Source organism: Salvelinus fontinalis, chromosome 3 (assembly GCF_029448725.1).
Source record: "Salvelinus fontinalis isolate EN_2023a chromosome 3, ASM2944872v1, whole genome shotgun sequence".
NCBI classification, from domain to species: Eukaryota; Metazoa; Chordata; class Actinopteri; order Salmoniformes; family Salmonidae; genus Salvelinus; species Salvelinus fontinalis.
In genome coordinates, this window is record NC_074667.1 from 18,950,427 (window position 1) to 18,978,316 (window position 27,890).

The 27,890-nt window shown below is 41.7% G+C and overlaps 1 protein-coding gene across 1 annotated transcript in view; it reads left to right on the top strand.

Moving 5' to 3' along the window:
• Positions 1-8,173: 8,173 nt before the first annotated feature.
• pmepa1 (prostate transmembrane protein, androgen induced 1) overlaps positions 8,174-27,890 on the top strand; it is a 95,134-nt gene continuing 75,417 nt past the window's right edge. Inside the window, exon 1 of the mRNA XM_055908463.1 lies at positions 8,174-8,574. Within this exon, the coding sequence (XP_055764438.1) occupies positions 8,469-8,574 (106 nt within the window). The 5' untranslated portion in view covers positions 8,174-8,468. The remainder of the gene's footprint in view (positions 8,575-27,890) is intronic.

Here is a 27,890-nt window from a genome sequence, read left to right on the forward strand (position 1 = left end):
CAATCGAAGCTTGGTGCCCTCAATCTCACACAAATGATCAATGAACCCACCAGGTACAACCACAAATCTGTAAACACGGGCACCCTCATAGATATCATCCTAACAAACCTGCCCTCCAAATACACCTCTGCTGTCTTCAACCAGGATCTCATTGCCTGTGTCCGTAATGGGTCTGCGGTCAAACGACCACCCCTCATCACTGTCAAACGCTACCTAAAACACTTAAGCGAGCAGGCCTTTCTAATCGACCTGGCTCGGGTATCCTGGGTTCACTCCAGACCTGACTGCCCTTGACTAGCAAAAAATATCCTGTGGCGTACTGCATTAGCATTGAATAGCCCCCGCGATATGCAACTTTTCAGGGAAGTTAGGAACCAATATGGAAAGGCTAGCTTTTTCAAACACAAATTTGCATCCTGTAGCACAAACTCCAAAAGTTCTGGGACACTGTAAAGTCCGTGGGGAATAAGAGCACCTCCTTCCAGCTCCCCACTGCACTCAGGCTAAGAAACACTGTCACCACCGATAACTCTACGATAATTTCAATAAGCATTTTTCTACAGCTGGCCATGCTTTCCACCTGGTTACCCCAGTCAACAGCTCTGCACCCCCCACAGCAACTTGCCCAAGCCTCCCCCATTTATCCTTCGCCCAAATCCAGATAGCTGATGTTCTGAAAGAGCTTCAAAATCTGGACATGCTACAAATCAGCCGGGCTAGACAATCTGGACCCTCTCTTTCTAAAATGATCTGCCGAAATTGTTGCAACCCCTATTACTAGCCCTTTCAAACTCTCTTTCGTATCGTCTGAGATCTTTAAAGATTGGGAAGCTGCCACAGTCATCCCCCTCTTCAAAGGGGGAGACACTCTAGACCCAAACTGTTACAGACCAATATCTATCCTACCCTGCCTTTCTAAGGTCTTTGAAAGCCAAGTTTAACAAACAGATCCCCGACCAATTCGAATCCCACCGTACCTTCTCTGCTATGCAATCTGGTTTCCGGGCTGATCACCTCAGCCACGCCCAAGGTCCTAAACGATATCATAACCACCATCGATAAGAGACAGTAATGTGCAGCTGTATTCATTGACAGAGTTGAAAGCCTTGATCAGGTCAATCACCACATTCTTATCGGCAGAATCAACAGCCTTGGTTTCTCAAATGACTGCCTCGCCTGGTTCACCAACTTCTCTGATAGAGTTTTGTCTGTCAAATCAGAGGGCCTGTTGTCCGAACCTCTGGCAGTCTCTATGGGGGTGCCACAGGGTTCAATCCTCTGGCTGATTCTTTTCTCTGTATATATCAATGATGTCACTCTTGCTGCTGGTGATTCTCTGATCCACCTCTACGCAGACGACACAATTCTATATACGTCTGGCCCTTATTTGGACACTTAACTAACCTCCAGACGAGCTTCAATGCCATACAACACTCCTTCTGTGTCCTCCAACTGCTCTTAAATGCAAGTAAAACTAAATTTACATTTACATTTAAGTCATTTAGCAGACGCTCTTATCCAGAGCGACTTACAAATTGGTGCATTCACCTAAATGTATGATCTTCAACTGATCGCTGCCCACCCGTCCAGCATCACTACTCTGGACGGTTCTGACTTAGGTATTTGTAGTTGTCCACATATTCTAGGTGTCTAGTTAGACTGTAAACTCTCATTCCAGACTCACATTAAGCATCTCTAATCCAAAATTAAATCTAGAACCGGCTTCCTATTTTGCAACAAAGCATCCTTCGCTCATGCTGCCAAACATACCCTCGTAAAACTGACCATCCTACCGATCCTTGACTTTGGCGATGTCATTTACAAAATAGCCTCCGACACTCTGCTGCAAATGGATGCAGTCTATCACAGTGCCATCCGTTTTGTCACCAAAGCCCCATATAGTACCCACCACTGCGACCTGTATGCACTCATTGGCTGGCCTTCGCTTCATATTCGTCACCAAATCCACTGGCTCCAGGTCATCTCTAAGTCTCTGCTAGGTAAAGCCCCGCCTTATCTCAGCTCACTGGTCACCATAGCAGAACCCATCCGTAGCGCGTTCTCCAGCAGGTATATTTCACTGGTCACCCCCAAAGCCAGTTCCTCTTTCGGCTGCCTTTCCTTCCAGTTCTCTGCTGCCAATGACTGGAACGAATTGCAAAAATCACTAAAGCTGGAGACTTATATCTCCCTCACTAGCTTTAAGCACCAGCTGTCAGAGCAGCTCACAGATCACTACACCTGTACATAGCCCATTTGTAAATAGCCCATCCAACTACCTCATCCCCATACTGTTATTTTATTACTTATCACCCCAGTATCTCTACTTGCACACTCATCTTCTGCACATCTACCACTCCAGTGTTTTAATTGTAATTATTTCGCCACCATGGCCCATTTATTGCCTTACCTCCCTTTTCCTACCTCATTTGCACACACTGTATATAGACTTTTTCTATTGTATTATTGACTGTACGTTTGTTTATTCCATGTGTAACTCTGTTTTTGTTTTGTCGCACTGCTTTGCTTTCTTGGCCAGGTCGCAGTTGTAAATAAGAACTTGTTCTCAACTAGACTTCCTGGTTAAATAAAAAATACATATTTCTTAAATACTGCGCCCATAATTCCGGTTGTGAAAATAGCACAAATATTTCTGACACACCCCTGAACCTATAACGCTATTGCTAGTGCTAAGATGTACCATTGCATTAGATTTGATTAAAATAGAGCCCAGGATGTTATACGTCGTCGAGGTCTATGGGCGCATTCTGCTGCTCATTCGGAACTCAGGCAAGGCAACTCATCAGCCAATGGCGAATTCTTGTCTGTTAACGCAGGTTTCATAGCCAAATTTTTTCCCAAGCTGTCAAAAATAATGATGCCGCAGACTGAAATGGAGATACTGCCTGCGTCGGCGACATGGCCATGAATTGAGCAGCGCTATATTTGCTCTCCCCTGGCTCACGCAGCAAAGCTGCTCAAAGAACAAAGGAATGTTTGGCGGAAAAGAGGGGCAGAGCACCGAGCGTTATGATAATCATCACCATCTATACTGGGAGGTGTGAATTGCAGACAATTACCACACGCTCAGATAGAAGCCATTAGCCATTAGCCCAAACAAAGCAAACCATGTTTCCAAGTTGATACATGTGCATCCAGGTATACTTATGTGGGTAAGTCAACTTATTTGAATGACATCGTTTCATATGATTTAATACATGTTATTAACAAAGTCTTCTTCATTGGAAGTAAACTTCTATGTGAAATAATTGCAGTCATGGCTGTCTTGGTTGTAGAAAAGCAGGAATCTCTAAAGCTGTCCCAGCAGAGACACGCATGCGGGGGAGCATGACATCACCGGTAGGAACTACTATTACCTGGTCAGAAAACAGTGGGGAAACAACCTCGTCTCCAGGCTCAATTGCTATATACATTGCATTCTGAAACTATTCAGACCGCTTCACTTCTTCCACATTTTCCACGTTACAGCCTTATTCGAAAAAGGATTTCCCGTCACCAATCTACACGCAATACCCCGTAATGACAAAGCAAAAACTGTTTTTTTTAGACATTTTTGGAAATGCACTTTGTTGAAACACCTTTGGCAGCGATTACAGCCTCAAGACTTCTTGGGTATGATTCTACAAGCTTGGCACACCTGTATTTGAGGAGTTTCTCCCATTCTTCTCTGCAGATCCTCTCAAGCTCTGTCAGGTTGGATGGGGAGCGTCGCTGCACAGCTATTTTCAGGTCTCTCCAGAGATGTTAGATCAGGTTCAAGACCGGTCTCTGGCTGGGTCACTCAAGGACATTCAGAGACTTGTCTCGAAGACACTCCTGCGTTGTCGTGTGCTTAGGGTTGTTGTCCTGTTGGAAGTTGAACCTTCGCCCCAATCGGAGGTCCTGAGCGCTCCGGAGCAGGTTTTCATCAAGGATTTCTCTGTACTTTGCTCTATTCATCATCCCTCAATCCTGACTAGTCTCAGTCCCTGCTGCTGAAAAACATTCCCACAGCATGATGCTGCAACCACCATTCTTCCGAGGGTTTCCTCCAGACACGACGCTTGGCATACAGACCAAAGAGTTCAGTCTTGGCTTCATCAGACCAGATAATCTTGTTTCTCATGGTCTGAGAGTCCTTCAGGTGCCTTTAGGCAAACTCAAAGCGGGCCGCTGTGCCTTTTATTGAGGGAGTGGCTGCCGTCTGGCCACTCTACCATAAAGGCATGATTGGTCGAGTACTGCAGAGATGGTTGTCCTTCTGGAAGGTTCTCGTATCGCAACAGAGGAACTCTGGAGCTCTGTCAGTGACCATTGGGTTCTTGGTCACCTCCCTGACCAAGGCCCTTCTCCCCCGATTGTTCAGTTTGGCTGGACGGCTGCTCTAGGAAGAGTCTTGTTAGGAACCACCTTTTTCCAATGAAGAATGATGGAGGCCACTGTGTTCTTGGGGACTTTCAATGCTGCAGAAATGTTGTGGTACCGACATAATCCTGTCGACATAATCCTGTCTCGGAGCTCTACGGACAATTCCTTAGACCTTTTGGATTTGTTTTGCTCTTACATTTTGTCAATTTCGGCACCTTATATAGACAGGTGTGTGCCTTTTCAATCATGCCCAATCAAGTTGTAGAAAAATCTCAAAGATGATCAATGGAAAGAGGATGCATCTTATAAGGTATCTTAAAAAAAAAAAAATTATACATTTGCAAAAACCTATTTGCTTTGTCATTATGGGGTATTGTGTGTAGATTGAGGATGAAGAAAAACTATTTTAGAATAAGGCTGTAACGTAAAAATTGAAATAGTCTAGACATTGTGTGTATATATCATATATAAACAAAACCTGCATCCCAAATGGCACACTAAATAGCTTAGAAATATATAGTTTTGATGTTCGGTTGAAGCAACGTTGACGTCACTTGTGGTCTTTACTGGCCTTAAAGAGAAAAGATGATGGTTGTTTATACTACATGTGCAAATATGTTGTGTGTATAAATAAGGCATGACAGAGATGGTTTGACATCCATTGCAATACAGATACATTTACGTCATTTAGTAGACGCTCTTATCCAGAGCGACTTACAAGTACATACATTCATACTTTTTTTTTTGTACTGGCCCCCCGTGGGAATCGAACCCACAATCCTGGCGTTGCAAGCGCCATGCTCTACCAACTGAGCTACACGGGACCCCGTGTAGATACATCAATTAGGAAATACTATACAACCAAGACACAGCCGTTCCATTCTGTCAGACCCTGGGCTGGGGTGTATTCATTAGGGCACACCATTGTAAACCATAGCAAAATGTTTTGCAAAAGAATTTTTTTTTTTTCTTATTTGACAAATTCAGGTTAGTCCCTCCCCATTTCTGCCTGTTTTCTTACATTTGGTTGCTAGTGAATAGCAGTCAGCAGTCAAAATGTTACATATTTCATTTAAATCCATAAAATAATCAAGTGCATCATACTACATTTTTTTGGTGTCCCAAGAGCTCATCAATGCAAACTTGCCTTGTATTGCCATATTTGTTGGAGGGCAGCTATTCCTCTAGTCCAGTGGTTCCCAAACTTTTTATAGTTCCGTACCCCTTCAAACATTCAACCTCTGTCGCGATCGTTATATGGTGGAAGAGAGGAGGACCAAGGCGCAGGGTGATAACAATACATCTTCTATTTATTGAAGACGAAAATGAAGAACACTTAAACAAACTACAAAACAACGACCGTGACGCTATAAACAAATTGTGACGACACAGGCAACTAACATAGACAATAACCCACAAAATACCCAATGAATATGGCTGCCTAAATATGGTTCCCAATCAGAGACAATGATCAACAGCTGCCTCTAATTGAGAACCAATCTAGGCAGCCATAGACATACAAACACCTAGACTAGACACTGCCCCATAAACATACAAAACCCCTAGACAATACAAAACACATACATCCCCCATGTCACACCCTGACCTAACTAAAATAATAAAGAAAACAAAGATAACTAAGGCCAGGGCGTGACAACCTCAAGCTGCGTACCCCCTCTAGCACCAGGTTCAGCGCACTCTCAAATGTTTTTTTGACATCATTGTAAGCCTGCCACACACACACTATATGATACATTTATTAAACATAAGAATGAGTGAGTTTGTCACAACCTAGCTCGTAGGAAGTGACAAAGAGCTCTTATAGGACCAGGGCACAAATAATAATATAATAATAATCAATAATTTTGCTCTTTATTTAACCATCTTACATATAAAACTAACCACAGTTTAATGAGAAGGGTGTGCTTGAAAGGATGCACATAACTCTGCAATGTTGGGTTGTATTGGGGAGAGTCTCGGTCTTAAATAATTTCCCACACAGTCTGTGCCTGTATTTAGTTTTCATGCTAGTGAGGATCGAGAATCCACTCTCATATAGATACGTGGTTGCAAAAGGGTATCAGTGTCTTAACAGCACGATTTGCCAAGGAAGGATACTCTGAGCGCAGCCCAATCCAGAAATCTGGCAGTGGCTGCTGATTTCAATAAAATGTAAGGGATAACAAATCCAGTTGTTTGTCATCCGTTTCGGGAAAGTACCTGCGTAATTGCGCACCCAATTCACTCAAGTGCGTGGTTATAGCACATTTGACATTGTCCGTAAACTTGTTCATTTGCACATAAAAAAATCATACAATTATGGAAAGACCTGTGTGTTGTCCGTGTTAATGCAGACAGAGAAGAGCTCCAACTTCTTAATCATAGCCTCAATTTTGTCCCGCACATTGAATATAGTTGCGGAGAGTCCCTGTAATCGTAAATTCGGGTTCATTCAGGCGAGGAAAAAACATCACCCAGATAGGCCAGCCGTGTGAGAAACTCATCATCATGCAAGCGGTCAGACAAGTGAAAGTTATGGTCAGTAAAAAAAACTTGTCAATACTTTGCCCCTTGATAGCCAGCGCACTTCTGTATGTTGTAAAAGCGTTACATGGTTGCTGCCCATATCATTGCATAGTGCAGAAAATACAAGAGTTCAGGGGCCTTGCTTTAACTACATTTTCACTGTAGTGTCCAAAACGTCTTTCAAGCTGTCAGGCATTCCCTTGGCAGTAAGAGCCTCTCGGGTTGATGCTGCAGTGTACACAAGTTGCGTCGGGGGCAACTGCTTGCATACGCGTTTACCACTCCACTATGTCTCCCTGTCATGGCTTTTGCGCCATCAGTACAGATACCAATATGAGCAGCAGCTACGTTTGTTAGTGGAATTCCCGCGAGAGTGTAACGGTTAATGTGATTGGATGTTAATTATTTCACTAGGCTACCTGTATTTGACAGTGTGTTATTTCGCTGAACACTAGATGGTTAAATTTGATTTTTGACAGCGAAACAAGGCTACTCAGGCAAGGAAAAAAAACTCACTCAAATGTATAGCTCTGTTGGAAAATGTGCAAAAAAAATGTGAATCACATTTTTATTTGGCGTACCCCTGACGGCATTGTGCGTACCCCTGGGAATACGTACCCCAGTTTGTGAATACCTGCTCTAGTCTAAAGTTTAACTTGAGCAAGTAGGCCTGCAACCTATTACAGACATGTTTTTACAAAAATATCATGATCTGCAATGATAGTCTGAAATGTGTGTACATTGTAGAAAATCATATAGGCTATATATCTTCAGACATAGAAGAAGCTATTCTTTCTCTGGGTCACAGAACAGTCATGCGGCTTTCAAGACATTGTTATGTCATCGTTAAAACCACAGGAAGGTGGCATTAATCTATTGGCATCAGAGTAGACAAGCAAATGAGGCTGTGGTAAAGTTAGAACAAATGTACTGCGTTAGATAATATTAAATGCAAGAAGATTTTAATTATAGCCCAGTAAGCCCACCCATGTGCGGTACATATGCTTGAAACAGAGCATGTTACTACTCTTTTTGAACACTAAAATTAAAATATATGAAATTAATCAGTGTATGACTGGTGTTTCAGTTTGATTTTCTTTTCCAAAACGAATGAAAATTACTGTCAATCTAATATGCAGCTCCCAATGCAGATTGGCTACAATAAACTGTGTTGACATTCAGACTGCGATTCGATTGGCCAGACATCCTGTCACTCTTGCCAGTTCGTCTGGTGTTGACGTAATCTTGTCTGCCTCTAAGCCCCGCCCCAAGAGGAGCTCAGCCGACTTGGACTTGAATGAGGTGAGCTCAGAAGCCCGTCAGACAGACGGATACAAAGTAGCACAAGCTGTTCACAAACATCGGGGATACTGGAGTACCGACGGCAGGCTGCGGCCCGGGGAGGGGGGGAGGACGAAGGCAACTGTGACCCTAGAACCTTAACTTCCACCCGCAAAGAATTTACCAAGAAAGAAAATATCGTTTTTATGTGATTTCTGCACCGCCGCGCGCGCTAGAGAAGTGAACTGGAGAGAGCTCTTCGATACGTTTTTCTTCTACATTTCCAGATTTAAATGTTCAACTTCATGGGTCTAATAAACGGTACAGCGGCCATCCAGACCAATGTATCCTGTACATGTAACTGCAAACGCTCGACTTCATTCCAAAGCATGGAGATCAGTAAGTACTTTAGTTATGTTCAAGCTGCTACTTTTTGTACTTTTCTTTCCCACTTCGAATGACCAAGCTTGTCAACCAAGCTGTCTGTTAGGTCTCGCAGACTTCCATTGCGTGGCTGGTAGGCTAGCTAGCTTAGCTATCTATCCAAGCTCTTTCTGCTTTCAATTCAGAAAAATGTCTGGCTGACTGCCTGGTTTTTATGTGCAACGTTTCTCAGCCATAACATGTCACAGCTACTTTTTGTCTAGGGGATTTTTGTCAACTAAAAAAGGTCTAGACTGTCTGCCGTGGTTTGACATGATGAAATGAAAGCTTATCTGGTCGTCATAACAAAGTTGACTCTTGTGCAGGCCAGACGTCTGTCTATCTCTGATTTCCAGTAATTGGCTCTAAATAAGGTCAATTATACTTCCATAAAAGGTGGCTCAGTGAAGACATTTTATAATACAAACCGTGTACATGTATTGTGTATGTATATGGACAATGAAAGCAAATTATTTGGTTATTGGAGTGATCCTGTAAACCTAAATCTTGATCATACCATGCAGATAGTGGACCAAATATTTAATGGTGGCATGAGAGGCTTTCTTTATCATAGTAACATTTTGCATATTTAAATCAGTAGATTGATTATTCTACCAGGGATTCATGAATTTATAAAACACAATAAATAGCGTTAGAAATATGTTTATTTATAGTTATTTATGAAATAGTTTAGAGTAGAGGGGTGATTATTAGACATGAACAATAATACAATTATCGTCTCTTCTAAATCCACTCGGAAATGTCATTCAGTTACAATAGAGATTCGATATAGTCACAAACTAATTTAGGAGTAAAGCGGAATTTCCTATTGTGCTAAGCTCTGCCTGCAAGAACTGCATGATGTTTTGTCTAGAGATGGAGGGGATAAAAAAGAGCGAGAGATGCTCCCTGGTTTGATAAGAGTTTCCCCAAAGAGACAACCGGTCTGGATATCTTAGGGACTGATCTGGACATATTGAATTCCTCAAAGTAATGGACTGTGAGCTCATGTCTCCTGCATACAGTCTCCTCTTTTCCACACAAAAATATTTTTAGCTAGGAAAGAGACAAAATTCATTTTTTCCCCCCGTGCAATTATGGAATTTTGAACGTGATCTGATCTTGGTTTCCCCATGATAAATGCGCCTTGTATCCTATCTGAAGTGTTTTGTTTCTCTGTGGTAGGGCAGTCTTGACTGAAGATGAAGTGTAAAAGGTGCATGTCTGAAAGTGTTTCCATTATCAGAAACCAATACAATGGGAAGCCACTGCGTTTTGTCTAGACAGCCCCCGAAAGAATGAGACGTGGTGGATGACAAAGCTTCAAAATCAGATAAATGGAAAATGTAAATACCATGGCCAGAATTAGGTTATTCACTTTGGTTTCCTCTGTTACTCAACTCAGCCTATTTGGGAATGCTCTATCTCTCTTGAGCATTTAAAAGAATATGTTGAAATCAATTTCAACGCTTATCTGACTGTGTGGGTGGTGGTGGTGGTGGTGGTGGTGGTGGTGGTGGTGGTGGTGGTGGTGGGGTGCTCATCTCAAGCTTTGATTTGGTGCTGTCTGGCGTTCTAAAGAACAGAAAGCCAATAGAATGTATAGTTCTACATGGGATGAAAGATATTCAGCAACCCACACTTCCTCTCAATCTCAGATGATATTTGTCACAACATTATACAACGCACTTATTCAGTACACACGCTCCTCTTTTCCCCCTATTTCTTCAGTGAAGTTGTATATTTCTAAGCTTCCAAATACTGCTTAACAATTTCATGGCAGGTAGCCTTTAAACGGTTAAGAGCGTTGGGCACTAACCGAAAGGTCGCTGGTTTGAATCCCAGAGCAGGCCAGACGAAAAACTGCCGCTGTGCCCTTGAGCAAGGTGTTTAACCATAATTGCTCCTGTGAGTGGCTCTGGATAAGAGTGTCTGCTAAATGACAAAAATGTACCCTATTTATTCGATGCAATGATAATAAACACTGGTGGAAAAGAGCGTTTGATGCACTATACCAAGTTATCTAGCCTAAGTCGTTGATAAAAACTGTGACCTTCTATGGCTATTTTTCTCTGCCCAGACTGGAGGGCTGAATTGTTTCTTGATTTGTGATGAATTCCTGTTGAACGTTTGATTCTGTCGAGGCTCTGGTTCCTTCCCAGCAAGTGCTTTGAAGACAGACTCCAAGAGGAATCAGAAAATACTTCACTCTGCTCGAGATAGCGAGAGTGATACTTTAATTAATTGTAATACGATACTCTCCCATTATACAAACACGAAGGGCAGAGGTTTAGGTTTTCTTTTAATCTGTTTCTCTATTCTCCCAAAAAGTTAACTGAAATATGAGTTTACCTTTTAAGGGCTTATTCTCACTGAGTAGAGTTATGGGGGTGAAATTTCTATTTACATATGTGCATACAGTTGAAGTCAGAAGTTTACATACACTTAGGTTGGAGTCATTAAAACTAGTTTTTCAACCACTCCACAAATTTCTTGTCAACAAACTATAGTTTTGGTAAGTCGGTTAGGACATCTACTAAGTCATTTTTCCAGCAATTGTTTACAGACAGATTATTTCACTTATAATTCATTGTATCACAATTCCAGTGGGTCAGAAGTTTACATACACTAAGTTGACTGTGCCTTTAAACAGCTTAGAAAATTAGAAGCATCTGATAGGCTAATTTACATAATTTGAGTCAATTGGAGGTGAACCTAAGGATGTATTTCAAGGCCTACCTTCAAACATTTACATTTACATTTAAGTCATTTAGCAGACGCTCTTATCCAGAGCGACTTACAAATTGGTGCATTCACCTAATGACATCCTAATGACATTCAAACTCAGTGCCTATTTGCTTGACATCATGGGAAAATCAAAAGAAATCATCCAAAACCTCAGGAAAAAACTGTAGACCTCCATAAGTCTGGTTCATCCTTGGGAGCAATTTCCAAATGCCTGAAGGTACCACGTTCATCTGTAAAAACAGTAGTACGCAAGTATAAACACCATGGGACCACGCAGCCGTCATACCGCTCAGGAAGGAGATGCAATCGGTCTCCTAGAGATGAACGTACTTTGGTGCGGAAAGTGCAAATCAATCCCAGAACAACAGCAAAGGACCGTTTGAAGATGCTGGAGGAAACAGGTACAAAAGTATCTATATCCACAGTAAAACAAGTCCTATATCGACATAACCTGAAAGGCCGCTCAGCAAGGAAGAAACCACTGCTCCAAAACCGACATAAAAAAGCCAGACGGTTTGCAGCTGAACATTGGGACAAAGATTGTACTTTTTGGAGAAATGTCCTCTGGTCTGATGAAACAAAAATAGAAATGTTTGGCCATAATGACCATCATTATGTTTGGAGGAAAAAGGGGGAGTCTTGCAAGCCGAAGAACAGCATCCCAACCGTGAAGCACGGGGGCGGCAGCATCATGTTGTGGGGGTGCTTTGCTGCAGGAGTGACTGGTGCACTTCACAAAATAGATGGCATCACTTGAAAGGAAAATTATTTGAATATATTGAAGCAACATCTCAAGACATCAGTCAGGGAGTTAAAGCTTGGTCGCAAATGAGTCTTCCAAATGGACAGTGACCCCAAGCATACTTCAAAATTTGTGGCAATTTGGCTTAAGGACAGCAAAGTCAAGGTATTGGAGTGGCCATCACAAAGCCCTGACCGCAATTCCATAGAAAATTTGTGGGCAGAACTGAAAAGGCGTGTGTGAGCAAGTAGGCCTATAAACCTGCCTCAGTTACACCAGCTCTGTCAGGAGGAATGGGCCAAAATTCACCCAACTTATTGTGAGAAGCTTGTGGAAGGCTACTTGAAACGTTTGTCCCAAGTTAAACAATTTAAAGACAATGCTACCAAATACTAATTGAGTGTATGTAAACTTCTGACCCACTGGGAATGTGATGAAAGTAATAAAAGCTGAAATCAATCATTCTCTCTTATTCTGACATTTCACATCCTTAAAATAAAGTGGTGATCCTAACTGACCTAAAACGGGGCATTTTTACTTGCATTAAATACCAGGAATTGTGAAAAACTGAGTTTAAATGTATTTGACTAAGGTGTATGTAAACTTCCGACTTCAACTATACACTTTTCTATTCACATTAGCGATGGGAATGTCACGAGCCGAGAGAGGGTTCGGTATACGTTCTTGCGTCGCAGCTCAAAAGTACTGTAAATGTCACAGTAGCCACTAGGCAGGAGGCCAAGCAAACTATACACATAGCTAGCTACTAGCTAAAGTTATGCAAGCAACTCTTCATGCGTCTACCATATTACACTTAATAGTTGCAACAAAACCATATTTATCTCATGAATAATGCAACAATTCACAACCATGTCAAGACATTTTCTTTCTTTGTCTGTACACATTTTTACTTCAAGACAAAAGCACAGAGTTACTGCTAGCTAAAGCTAACAACATGTCATCAAGTAATGTTAGCATATCAAAATGAACGATTACCCCTCTAATACAAATATACAAGTACAGTAGACCTACCTTTTAACATTACAACCAACCAATAATTTTTATCAATATCATGCAAATCATTAGGCTATATGTGGTAAAAGCAAATTGTGAATGAAAACTTTGGTATAATTCACTGGGGACTTGAGCTGTTTTATATGGAAGCCCTTTCCCACAGCCCGAAAATAAAATACATATAGATCATCCATATAGGTTATGTTTCTTAATTTGTAGCATTGTGTGGCAATTTCCATTTGTCAACGTTGTAGAAATCGGCACATCAGGGCCGCCGACAAATGTGTAATGAACTTGCCAGCTTGTAGTTCTAAAAAAACGGAAATGAGTTAGCATTTTCTACCTCTAGTTCATTGAGCATTCCTATGGGCAAATTAATGGGGAATGGAGTTTTGGGATATATGCCAAAATAAGTTCTGAGGTTAACACGGGCTTAGGAGATCTTATGTTTCATTTTGTTCTATGAGATAATATTAGTCAGTTGACGTGACTTTTATGAATTATGAAGCCTTTACGTGCTCAAAATGTCAGTTGCTAGCGAGTCGCTAACTGTCAGAGAAATGGAACTACAACATTAGTCATACATTTTTTTCACGTAACTATGTCGACCACGCAAATTAGTCTACGCTACAGTCCACCAAAAAGCTAGTTAGCTTAGTGAGCTTTCTGCTTCCCAGCTCGAAGGAAAATGCAAGGATGTTATATTGTTTGTTTCAGGCTGAAACCTTTTTACTTGTTTTTATTACATAAATGCATCAAAATTCACAAATAGTAATATTAGCTGATGAGATTCTCATAAAACAAAATGTAAAAGATCAAAGCCTTGGTTTACTGCAGACCTTATTTTTGGTGTTTATCCAAAACAAGCAATGTCTCCATAGAATTTGTCCAACGAGACATGGCGGAGTTAGCTTCTGCAAGTGTCTACAAAAAGACTTCATTGCTCTCTATTTTCCCCAGCACTTTTCATTTGATTTAATAAAAAAATATTTACACAAGTGTTGAAAAGATGGACAAAGTACTGTTACATTTTGACTGATTCACCTCATGATTTGTTTTAACAGGGTTTTTGTTTTCATCCTCCCTATGGCCAGGAGTTTTTCCAGGAGTAAAAAACAAACAAAATATGTCCCGATTTAGAAAAAATCTGGTCCCAGATTTGTATGATCTACTATATATATTTTTTATAGTATTGACATTAAATAACACTTGAGAGACATGGGAATCCATAGATTTACGTAAGCTCAATGCAGCCGGCAGGCAGCAGCTACTGTGACAATTTCAGAATGTAACAGGCTGTTACTGCAATTTCAGGTAAAAACTCAATAAAACAAGTCTCAAATATAACCAAAATGTCGATACATTTCAGCTGTTTCTATTCAGCTATTATCATTTATACTGTAGGAGTATTGAGCTCAACGAAGACAATACACTACTACCCTGATCGGAAGGGGGGCAACTGTTGGGAGAGTGTCGTGCACAACCTCCGGAGGTAGCTCTGGAGACGTTATAATTTTGAAACTTTATACAACAGTATTGTAACTCGAGAATTGATACCTCTTGACAACCTCTCAAATGTCCCTTTGCTATTGTCATTGTGAAAACAATCTAATAGGCATGTCAATGCTCTCCGGGGTATAAGCCACAGTAAACACTGCTCTACAACCAACTAACTAATAGCAGTTTGGTGTATACGTCAAAATAATGCCTTGGAGGTGTGAAACCAACAGAGCAGTCAGTCTCGCCAAAGCCAATGAGGCTTACAAACATTAATTCAACCTTAAATTCTCAGAAGGATTGGAAACAAGGAAGGGCCTTGGGCAAGGGATGGTTGTCTCACTGATTTCCATGGGGAATTCATTTCTCAATCAATTGTAACATTTGATAACGAATAATATGATACGGTGTGGGTTCTGTCCATATTCTTGCTATTCACACAAGGTTTTGAAGAAAGGGGGGATCCAGTGCAGTCGATGGGGCTAATCATTTGTCGCTAAAGAATGTCATTTTTAAATAGGCCTAGTATTGTGCCCGCTCTAATTCTATTTGCAGTTAGGGTTGTATACTGTTTTTAAGAGCAAGGGCTTTTATTTTGAAAGGGGAATTCACACAGTACACCTACACACACATACACCTGTGAGCCAGGCTGGGAGTCTGGCACGCAACTTAATTTTCCTGCATCCTTACTCTGAAGACAGTTTGGGGAAACAGGCATCGGGGAACATAACCAACCACAGACCGTGGAATGTTCTGTGTTCGACACCATTTTCTCTCTCTCTCTCTCCATGTCTTAGCAGGTCTTCAGTTGAGCAATCTGCACAGGAGCCCATATTCCCCCAAAGAGGTGTTTGTTCATGCATTCTCTTGTTTCTCTTTTCGTTGGTAAGGAGAGGGTCTGTCTGACTAGCTCTCGTAGGTCTGAATTTCAAGTGACTGTCATTCTTTAGAGAACAGGGCACATCTGCAGGTTGGCAGATTTGTTGGAATCAGAGCGCGGCAGCTTAGAGGTTGAGGCCAACATGGTACTGTTCATCCATATTAAGGAAATGTTCTATTGCTCCATGTTATCGACCACCATTTGTTCACTTTTGCTCTTACAGCCGTCCCCTTTTCTGTTTGCATTGAATTGTTGGTCTGAAAAGGGTGATTCTCTTTCTGAAAAGTGTACAGTGAATTCCTATTACATGAAAAGGCTAAATTAAGTATGACATCCTGTCATTCAAGGCATACCTCAATTATGACACATTCTTGTATACTGCTGTATACTATATCTTTTATTCTTGCATAGGGTACACAAAAAATGTACTAAATACGATGTAGTATGAGCAATTGGATACAGTCCTGTGAGAAATAGAATACTGAATCTATTGTCATCCTAAGCGTTATTTCAACTATCAGGCACCTTCTTTTCAGTGCCACTAACACAATCCCCACCATTTTATGTTTATTGGAATAGCACTTCCTATTTACTTGTTTTGAAGAACAAACGATTTATGATTTGTAACCGTCTGGCCGGCATAGAACAGGCCCAGGCAGTGACAAGACGGACCACCCAGGAAAGTCTAGCTCACATCGCCGCACCCCAACTCCCCCTCTCCTCATACCCAAGAAAACAGAGAATCAAATCTGCTACTAATTCAAGAGAACATGAGGAATATTCCTTTGGACAGGATACAGGTTTTGTTCAGTAACTCCCTCCCTCCTTCACTCTTCTTTCTCTATCACTTGTTCCCACACAGTGCTATTCTCCCTTTTCCATTCTTTTTCAGTCAGGTGCAAACGTTACAATGGTTGGTTAATTATGCCATTTAGTGTGTCCTTTAAGATTATTTTAGAATTGGATAAAATGAACCGTTAATCCTACACAATTACTTAAATGAAATGACAAAGTGGTTAGATTGGAATTTTTTGAGGTGGCCAGTAACCTGTTAATGGTTAGGCTACCATTAGTTCTTGTCCCTTCTACACATGTTGTTCTTTTGTAAATGGAGGAATATTTTTTTTCCTCATTAGGAGAAAGTCAAAAGTGACCTATTCTGGTTATAGAGGCCTAATAGAGGGTTTAATTATAATTTACCCTAATGAAGCAACATCAGGGTCATGTTCAGTGGTCATGGAATAGACGAAAACACTTTGAAACGGAGATGTGAAATGGGGAGGTACAATACTTTCTGAACTTAGGCCAGGGTGAAAGTAAGTGTTGCACCATTTCATTCCAGAGCTTGTGTGACTGCTCATGTGAAACCATTTTTAATCAAACCCTCATTTCTATATTATATCATAACCGTTACCAGGAGGCAAGATCTCTGACTCAGGTTGAAGGAATGTAACTTTGGGAGTCTATTTGCTCATACCTTCAAATTTACCTCCCTCCCCTCATACCTTCCTCCCCGGATCCTGCATGTACAGTAATTGCAGGGTAAGATTATTTTAGTCACTCCATAACCCTGTGTGTACCCCATCCCCACCATCCCCACCCACCTAACCCCATCTCCATGGGTTACCGAACTAGGCCGCAGCCAAAACCAATGATCTCATCAGTACCACTCACTGCCCAGTCATTGAAAAAACACAGGCCTTTTCCCTTTGAAGTCCTTGCTCATCTGCTCTGACACACCGGCTGTGCGTGAGCTAGCTAGCCAACCGGCATCCATTTGCATTGGAAATTAGGTGGAAGACACAAGACCTGGCAAAACCTGCCAGCAACACGGGAAAAATCACAAAGTGAGTCCTGACCACAGACCTTACTCACTCACCCTACTTATCAAGACTATCAGATTCTTTAACTCCCTTCAGTTCTCCCCCTACGGCTCTATCTGTGGGTACCATTGGGCCCCTGTGAGGACTTGCTTGTGTACAGTACAGGGAATAAGGGTCCACAAGCAAGCAGATCGAGCTCTGAGCTGTATAATGCTTTATCTCCCCACCCCCTTCAGTTGTTATCAGTGTAGTCCTGGGCTCCATTCCCATCCAGTCACCCCCCCCCCCCCCCCCCTTCCCCTTGCCTCCCTCTACCCCTGCTCCCTCGCCCCCAGCCCTAGGGGGATAGGCACTAACATGCATGTCCTTTGTTGTCTGAAGCTGGCCAGAATGCCAGACTGGGGAGACTTTTTTTGGAAGTTAGAATTTATTTGGGTTATTCAGTTCTGGGAAAGAGTGACCGAGAGAAAGAGAGGATATTAGTGTGTGTATAATGTTTGTTCATGTCATTTTACTAGTTTGTTTATTTGTTTGAGTGCACACACACAAGCCATGTATGTGTACGTGCATGTTCAACTAGTCGATTGTTTGGTTGATAGGCTATTGGTCCACTGAGATATATATATATATATATATATTTTTTTTTTTAATCCAGCAGTAGCAAATATATATATATTTTTTTTATGGCACGCTCAGTGAACTAATCCATTGCGGAGGCCACGGGGATGGCACAGTCCAAGAAGAAGAGGTGTATTGCTAAGATGCATGTCTCTCTCCAAAATCCGCTCTCTCCTGACAATTTGTGCACTATCATTGTTTCATAACTTCATTGTGTGAATTGTTGGCATTTGATTGTTTGGGTCTATCAATTCCCCATCATATATTTTACCAGTAGTACATTTACCGTTAATTCCTATAATTTCTCATCTACAATGTTTGTTTGGTTACGGTAATTTATGTGAATGGTTTCAATATATTATTCCAGTATTTTACTGTTTTCATTGTTCGGAGTTGACACGATGGTTGCAGAGCGCAAAACCAATGCTACAAATTCCGTTTACGAGTTTTGTCCATTTAATCATTGTCTTTTGTTTGGAGCGTTCCTGTCAATATTGAGTAAGGACGCACATCTGATTTACGCATAGCAGGGATGCAAACTAGTCAACTAGAATCCAAAATAGGTGGCCTACATGATTCGTGTAGATCCGATGAGAAACATTTGGGGGGAGCACTACTGGCTGTAAGCGAATGAGTACGTTTTGGAGCAATACTGACTGTATCCAAGGCTCAGCCAATCGTTCACATAACAATAGAATGCAGCGCAGCACATGACTAAAGAAAGAAGAGACAACCAACTTGCTAGTTACAGCATCAGCGCTCGCTCTGTAAAGGCAGCTTGCCAGTTACAGCAGTGCATCCCCTGAACGACAATGAAGAGGTAACATGAGGTGAGAAGCCTGACCACGGAGACGGGGGTGAGAAGGTGATGAAGCGTACTTCATGAGCTGTAACCGAAAAACAACTGGCATTTGGAAAGTTTGAGGTGAGGAAGAAAGTGTGGTGGAACAAGTATTAGCATAGTTAAGTATCTTGCTAGCTGGATCGAATTCTCCGTTAGCTAGCCAGAGAAATGTAGAGCAACATTATCCAACTCATCTGATCCAATAATTGAGTTTATAGTCTGAAAATTAGCTTGCTAATAAAGCCAGACAGCTAATGTTAGCTAGCTTACGTTGCAACCGCAGATGAGCTAACATTAGTAACCTAACCAATTCGCTATAGTATTAACTGGTATACGACTCCTTGCTGTTCCTCAAGTTAACTCGTTAGTTGCTTACCGGACCCTGGCAATCCGTGTGAAATGTTAACTAGCTAACGAACTAACCACTATCTTAACTAATGTTTTCTCTTTACAGTATATGGTTAATTTTCAGAATGAGAGAATTAGGTGTAAATGAGGCATTGCTTGTTAAACAAGTGGATTCAGGGATCAAGTGTAGCTGGAGCTGGGCCTGGCTTAAGCTGGATGCCACTATAGATGTGAAAGGAACACCACACACTTTCCCTCATTCTAATTTTTTCAGTACAGTAGATATAAAGGGGTATGCCAGGTGTACTCTGCCTGAAAGAGATCAATTTTGCCAACAAAGGGTATCATGCTCTGCTGGCACATTGTAGAACAGATGTCCACAGGCAGAAAGTGTGCAATGTAATAATATGAAGTGTAGCCCAAAGATATTGTTTTTGTTGTGTAGAACTTGACAGTAACACATATATGTGTGTGTGTGTGTGTGTGAGAGTGAAGGGGGATTATAAAAAATGTTAGTCAGTGATTGTTATTGTTGCACTCATGTAGCCTTGTGCACTTGATCAATGTCTACTAGAGTGGGGACTATAATAGAGCAAAAATAGAATGCCTGTTTGTTTCATTCTATTTCTACTTTAAGATGTTTTTTCCCCATATTGTTTGTGTGGTTACAAGCATTATATTATAGAGGCTGTCATGGCTAACTGCAATATTATTGTATTGTTTTTTTTAATCAAGACTTGAGTGTCATTTGCAGTAAAGTCTAGGCAACAAGTAACATTGGATTGCTTTCTTACATTTTTTTAGCTGTGTTATGTTCACATTAACCACTTTCTTTTACACACAGAGATAGATCATATTCTTTGTGGTTTACTTAGATTTGGATTTCCTCCTAGCAGTCACCTTTTTGAGCCCACACCAGTTTGCATCCCAGGCATAGAAGTAGGCTTATAGGCTACCTGGCTTGCATATAAATGTTTCCACTTGTGGATCTGATAGTGTTTCTGATTGGTTTAATACACCACCACTAATGAGCTGTGGAGCTTCTCAAAGCATTGTTTTCTTCACCTCAAACAGCAAGCAAACAAGTCAAACAAGTTTTTACATCCATTGAAATTGACAATAGATCCTCAATATATTTGTAAAATCTTTTCAGTTCTTTTCACTTTATTTCCCTTTCACTTTGCGTGAAAGGGAAAAATGTCATGCTCTGATCCAATGGTAATGTCATAAAATAAGCCTACCTGATTACCTCTTATCCCTTGCGCATATAGCCTACAGCTGTGTTTGTCCCGAGCTCACTGGTGCAGGAAACTCTTACATGCTGACCACACCGGTCTCCTTGCATGCGTGAGTGTTGCAAAATACATTTACATATACATGTTATTCAATCATTTCATTCAAAATGCTTGCGCGTCAACGATCGTCTGCGTAGCTAGGCATATACCCATGTGGGTGATTGAAAGTTGAACAAGGTCCACATTCCAGTCCAGTTGGTTGCCAACCGCCATATAAAATCCACAGAAGAAGGAGACTGAACAAGGAGAGATTACTAGAAACTATGTTTCCCCTTTTATCTGTCGATGAATTGTCGGAGTAGAGAACACACGATTTTGTGTGACTAAAAATGGCTCAAAATTCTGTTCAGGTAAAATAACAACCCAATGTTTTTATCCCAGGACAAAATAGCTAGCAAAAGCAAGCTAGCTAGCTAAATGTCCATGAATACTTCATAATGTTTCGACCTATCCCCAAATTAATATTGTTGGTTCAGAGTTCGTTTTGATATTTCAACCTGCTTGTCCTGACCACGTCTGGTGTGACTGGACAAAATCCACATGCGCGCGATGGCAAAGGACATTTCAATAAAGGACATTTCAATAGCATTTTGGGTCATTCCATGTGATTTCAGCAAGCTATGACACCCACCATCTCAAATTGTTCTGAAATTGTTTCTGTAGTTAGAAACAGATAAAGATAAGCATACCTGCCACATTATTTTAATCTGAGACAATTTGACCTCTTTGAAATTAATTGATTGCACCCAAATTGGCCATTTTATTTATAGGATTCATATAATATTCAGCAAACATAGTACCCAACGTCTGATTTTGACCAAACCTCATAACAATGATTTAAGAAAATAAATGTTCAAAAGCCAGCCACGGACCGCCAAGACCCCATACCAAGCCCACCCAAAAGCAAATATACAGTATCTGTTCTCTATGGTTTGACAAGTAGTATGCCGCTGCTGCTTGGATAAATATTTATTCATCCTATGTAATGTATTCTCAGTGAATTTTGTGCTGTTTATTTTTCCCTTTTCAGAGAAATTAGTAATTGAAGTCGTCTATGTCCCATCACACAACCTGATAATATCAGGTTCTAACCACTAGATGGTGCTGATCCTGCTGTTAGGCGAAAAAAGTGTGAAGAATCCCCTCCCCTCAATGTTAACTCAAAACGTAATATTTTAATTATAATGATTTATACATGTACAATGAAGAGCTAACGTTGGGAGAATTTGTCCAAATGATTTTTCTTTGAGATCCATATGAAAACAAAAACAGGACTATTTATTTATTTTTTATTTCATTATTTCTCTTTCTTTTCTGTCTTTAGTGCATCTCCTGTTGCAGTGATGTTGCCAAATCCCAAATTATTTTGGCAACCAGTTGCAGTGGTTGGTACTCCAATGGTACTTGTTTTTGGTAGAAAACGTGTGTCCTCTTTGTTTGGCCAAGAAAGTGACTTTGCTGGATTACTTAGATGCATGCTTTTCAGCTTTACTTCAATGTTTTCATCATTCACATCCGCCACAAATACAATCCAGTACACATCATAGAAGCAAAGTAGAAAATTAGAGGCTCGCGCATTCACCATTGTATTCTCATCTATAGGTTTCCTAAGGACCAAGTCAAACGTAATGCATAATCTGGGCAGTACCCAACTTCAGCTGTGGCCAATTAACTATCTAGTGGTGAGGACAACTTCAATGACAAATTTCTCTGAACAGGGGGAACAAATCCCTCACCAAATTCTTTGAGAATACATTACATAGGATAAAGAAACAATACTCCAAGCCACAGCTCCATACTACTTGCCAGACATAGAAAACTGATACTATATACATGTTATTTGTGTGGGGGGTCCGTGGGTGGCAAAAAAAAAATCTGTGGATTCGTCATGTCTTACTTACTAAAATAAGTTTCGCTCTAATTGAATGTTGGATACTATATTTATTGAATATATGAATCCTATCAATTTAAAATTGCCAATTTGGGTGCAATCAATTAGCTTAATTCCTCAGTAATCAAAATATATTTCAACAAAATAATGTTGCAGGAATGCAAATCTTAGGAAGTACCCGTGGTAAGAACTGTTCAATGTTGGTACAAACAGACCAGCTATGCCCTCCGTAAGGCAATCAAGGCAAAACGACAGTAGAGAGACAAAGTGGAGTCGCAATTAATTGGCTCAGACACGAGAAGTATGTGGCAGGGACTCACGGATTATAAAGGGAAAGCCAGCCACATCGCAGACACCGACACCTTGCTCCCAGACAACCTAAACAGATTCTTTGCCAGCTTTGGGGGGAAAAAACAGAGCTGCCATGGTCCACCGCTGCTCACGAAGACTGTGAGCTCTCGTTCTCTGTGGCTGACGTGAGTAAGACATTTAAGCGTGTTAACCCTCGCAAGGCTGCCGACCCAGATGGCATCCCGAGCCGTGTTCTCAGAGCATGTGCCTGGACGGTTTATGAACGTATTCAATCTCTCCCTATCCCATTCTGTTGTCCCCACTTGCATCAAGATGTCCACCGTTGTTCCTGTACCGAAGAAAACGAAAGTAACTGAACTAAATGACTATCGCCCTGTAGCACACTTCTATCATCATGAAGTGCTTTGATAGGCTAGTTAAGGATCATAACATCTCCACCTTACTTGAAACCCTAGACCCACTACAATTTGCATCCGCCACAACAGATCCACGGATGACGCCATCGCACTGCACATTGCCCTATTTCTTCTGGATAAGAGTAATACCTATGTAAGAATGCTGTTCATCGACAATAGCTACAAACCTACACTTCAACACCATAGTGCCCTCCAAGCTCATCACTAAACTCGAGGCACTGGGTCTGAACCCCGCCCTGTGCAACTAGGTCCTGGACTTCCTGACAGGCCTAACCCAAGTGTGTTTGCTCAGCCCCCTTCTGTACACCCTTTTCACCCATGACTGTGTGACCTCACACGTCTCCAACTCAATCCTCAAGTTTGCAGACGACACAACAGGAGTAGGCCTGATTTCCAACAACGATGAGACATCCTTCAAGGAGGAGGTGAGGGCCCTCACGGAGTGGTGCCAGGAAAATAACCTCTCCCTCAACAAAACAAAGGAGCTGCTCATGGACATCAGTAGATAGCCGAGAGAACACACCCAATCCACATCAACGGGGCCACAGTGGAGAGGGTGAAAAGTTCCAAGTTCCTCGGCGTGCTCATCACTGACAACCTGAAATGATTCATTCACAGACAGTGTGGTGAAGGCGCAGCAGCGTCTCTTCAACCTCAGGGGCTAAGCTGAATTTCTTCAGCCTCCTAAGACCCTCAGGCACTTTTACAGATGCACCAGTGAGAGCATCCTGTCGGGCTGTATCACCGCCTAGTACGGCAACTGCGCGGTCCGCAACTGCAGGGCTCTCCAGAGGCAGTGTGCCCAACGCTTCACTGGGGGCACACTGCCTGCCGTCCGAGACATCTACTGCACCCGGTGTCACGAGAAGGCTAAGAAGATCATCAAGGACCTCAGCCCCCCGAGTCACAGCCTGTTCAACCCACTACCATCTTAAAGATAGAGACAGTAGAGGTGCATCAAAGCTGGGACAGAGACTGAAACGGCTTCTATCTCCAAGCCATCAGACTGTTTAAATAGTCACCACTAGCCGGCCTCCGCCCAGTATCCTGCCCTGAACTTTAGTCACTGTTACTAGCCGGCTAACATAAGGTACTCAAACCTACACCTTAGGGCAGCAGTCTCTATCTATGTACAGTGCCTGATTTTGTGTCACTGATCTACACTCCAGTCCCCATAATGTCAAAGTGGAGTTTTGTTTGTAGAAATCTTTTGAAATTAATAACAAATGAAAAGCTGAAATGTATTGAGTCAGTAAGTTGAGTCAGTAAGTATTCAATAAGATGCATGGACTCATTCTGTGTTCAATAATAATGGTTAACATGAATTTTGAATGACTACCCCATCTCTGTACCCCACACATACAATTATCTGGAAGGTCCCTCAATCGAGAAGTGAATTTCAAGCACAGATTCAACCACAAAACCAGGGAGGTTTTTCAATGCCTGGCAAAGAAGTGCACTCATTTGGTATACAGTAGGTACATTTTTTTAAAGTAAAATAAATAGACATTGAATATACCTTTGAGCATGGTGGTTATTAATAAGGCTTTGGATGGTGTATCAATATACCCAGTCACTACAAAGATACATGCGTCCTTCCTTACGCCGTTGCCGGAGAGGAAGGAAACTGCTCAGAGATTTCACCAAAAGGCCAATGTTTTAAACAGTTGCAGAGTTTAATGGCTGTGAAAGGAGAGAACTGAGGATGGATCAACAACATTGAAGTTACTGTACAGAATAAAAATGTTCCAACACAAGGACCAGGGAGTTTTTGGGGGGTAAAAATAAACGTAATATAGCTATGCGCACAGGCAAAATCCTAGAGGAAGACCTGGTTTCCAACAAACACTTAGACGAATTCACAAGAGTAGGCAACAACTCGTCTGCCACGCTGATCCTTAAGACTTGGGCCCTCAGGGGTGTGTACTTAGTCCCCTCCTGTATTCTCTATTAACTGATGAACTATCATGGTCCAAACATACCAAGACAGTCGTGAAGAGGGCACGACAATACCTATTCTCCCTCAGGAGACTGAAAAGATTTGGCATGGGTCCCCAGATCCTCAAAAGGTTCTACAGCTGCACCATCGAGAGCATCCTGACCGGTTGCATCACCGCCTGGTATGGCAATTGCTGGGCATCTGACTGTAACGCGCTACAGAGGGTAGTGTGAACGGCCCAGTACATCACTGGGGCCAAGATTCCTGCCATCTAGGACTTACATAATAGGCAGTGTCAGTGGAAAGCCCATAAAATTGTCAGAGACTCCAGTCACCCAAGTTATAGACTGTTTTTTTCTGCTACCGTACGGCAAGTGGTACCGGAGCACCAAGTCTACGACCAAAAGGCTCCTCAACAGCTTCTACCCCCCCCCCCCCCCCCCACCCAAGCCATCTGACGGACAATTTATATTGACACCCCGCCTCCCTTTTGTACACTGCTGCTACTTGCTGTTTATTATCTGTGCATAGTCACTTCACCCCCACCTACATCTACAAATTACCTCAACTAACCTGTACCCCCGCATACTTCTCTGTACCGGTACCCCCTGTACATAGCCTCGTTATTGTTATTCTCATTGTGTTACTTTTTATTATTCGTTTTTATTAACTTAACTTAACTCATCTTGAACTGCACTGTTGGTTAATGGCTTGTAAGTAAGCATTTCACGGTAAAGCCAACACTTGTTGTATTTGGCGCATGTGACAGTAGGACAATAACCTAAAACACAAGGCCAAATCTGGAGTTGCTTACCAAGACGATAGTGAATCTTCCTGGGTGGCGTAGTTACAGTTTTGACTTAAATCAGCTGGAAAATCTATGGCAAGATTTGAAAATGTCTGTTTAGCCATGATCAGCAATCAACTTGACAGAGCTTGAAGAATTTTTGAAAGAATAATAGGCAAATATTGTACATCCAGATGCGCAAAGTGCTTAAGGACTAATCGCCGTCTAAGGTGATTCTACAAAGTATTGACTCGGGTGTGTTAAATGCTTATACATTTATATTTTTCTGTATTTAATTTTCAATAAATTTGGAAAAATATATGAAAAGAAAAAATTCCCCTTATCATTATGGAGTATTGTGTTTAGATGGGTAGAAAAATATATTTAATACATTTTGAATTCAGGCTGTAAACACAACATTTTGAATAAGTCAAGGGGTATGAATACTTTTTGAAGGTAATGTACATAGCCATTGAACAGTGGTCACTTTGACAATTTTTACATACTGTTTTACTTACTTCATATTTTGATTCTGTATTCTAGTCAAGGCTCATCCTGTATAACTACTGCTGTACAACTTTGCTGTTCATATACTGTTTATACCTACTGTCATATACATACTTTTCGTCATGTAGTGTGTGTGTAATATACAGTATGTGGACACCTGCTCTTTTCAAACATCTCCTTCCAAAATCATGTGCATTAATATGGAGTTGGTGTCCCCTTTGCTGCTATAAGAGACTCCACTCTTCTGGGAAGGCATCCACTAGATGTTGGAACATTGCTGCAGGGACTTGCTTCCATTCAGCCACGAGCATTAGTGAGGTCGGGCACTGATGTTGGGCAATTAGGCTTTCATCCCAGGTCAGGGCTCTGTGCAGACCAGTCAAGTTCTTCCACACCGATCTCGACAAACCATTTCTTTATGGACCTCGCTTTGTGCATGGGGGTATTGTTTTGCTGAAACAGGAAAGGCATTGCGCACTGTGATCTTTGGCTTGTGTGTGTCTGCTCGGCCATGGACACCCATTTCATAAATCTCCCAACTAACAGTTATTGTGCTGACATTGTATCCAGAGGCAGTTTGGACCTCGGTAGGGAGTGTTATAACCGATGACAGACAATGTTTACACGCATCAGCACTAAGCGGTCCCATTTTGTGACCTTGTGTGGCCTACCACTTCGCGGCTGAGCTGTTGTTGCTCCTAGACGTTTCCACTTCACAATAACTGCAGTTACAGTTGACCGGGGCAGGTCTAGCAGGCCAGACATTTGACAAACTGACTTGTTGAAAAGGTGGCATCCTATGACGGTGCTACTTTGAAAGTCACTGAGCTCTTCAGCAAGACCATTCTACTGCCAATGTTTGTCTATGGAGATTGCAAGGCTGTGTGCTCGATTTCTTTTATTTATACACCTGTCAGCAACGGGTGTGGCTGAAATAGCCGAATCCACTAATTTGAAGGGGTGTCCACATATGTGTGTGTGTGTATTTTATATATACATATGTCACTTTGGAGTCCAGAGCAAGCAAAATCGTATGGCCTACCTGTAGCAAACTAAGTGGAGGTTGCAGGAGGGCACCCTGCCAGCAGAATGCTCGTTGCCAGCCGGGTAGCCCTGTTCTTTGCCAGAATGTTACATCTTCCTCCCATAATATTGAAGGCAGTGCAATTTTACAGATGCTTTTCTTTAGTCATATAGCCAGTATCCACCCTAATTAGGCGTATCTGAAAATGATCAATCAAATCGGTTAGTAGTAGATTGCTAAACTATTTTATATGGATGATAAATGTTGCCAGCCAAAACTGGGGGAAATTAACAAGTTCTTTCTGGTCACTAATCTCGATATGCGCGCCTGCCTTTGTGTGCCAATGCTGATGAATGGTCAATGGTCAACAATCAAGATGTGCAACTTTTTGGTTCTGAAGCATAGAGGAGAATTTAACAATGATTGCAGGCAGTGGGTTCAGAACAACAACAAAAAAATGCATACTCCTAAAAAAAAATTGGGTGAAAATTATACCACCATCGTAAAGGGCACTTTGAAGACAGGAAGGGCAAAGGGGCATGTGCTCTGAAAAGGTAGAGCCTTGTCTGTGCACGTGCCTGCCGCGAACACGGGCCTTCTGCCGCTC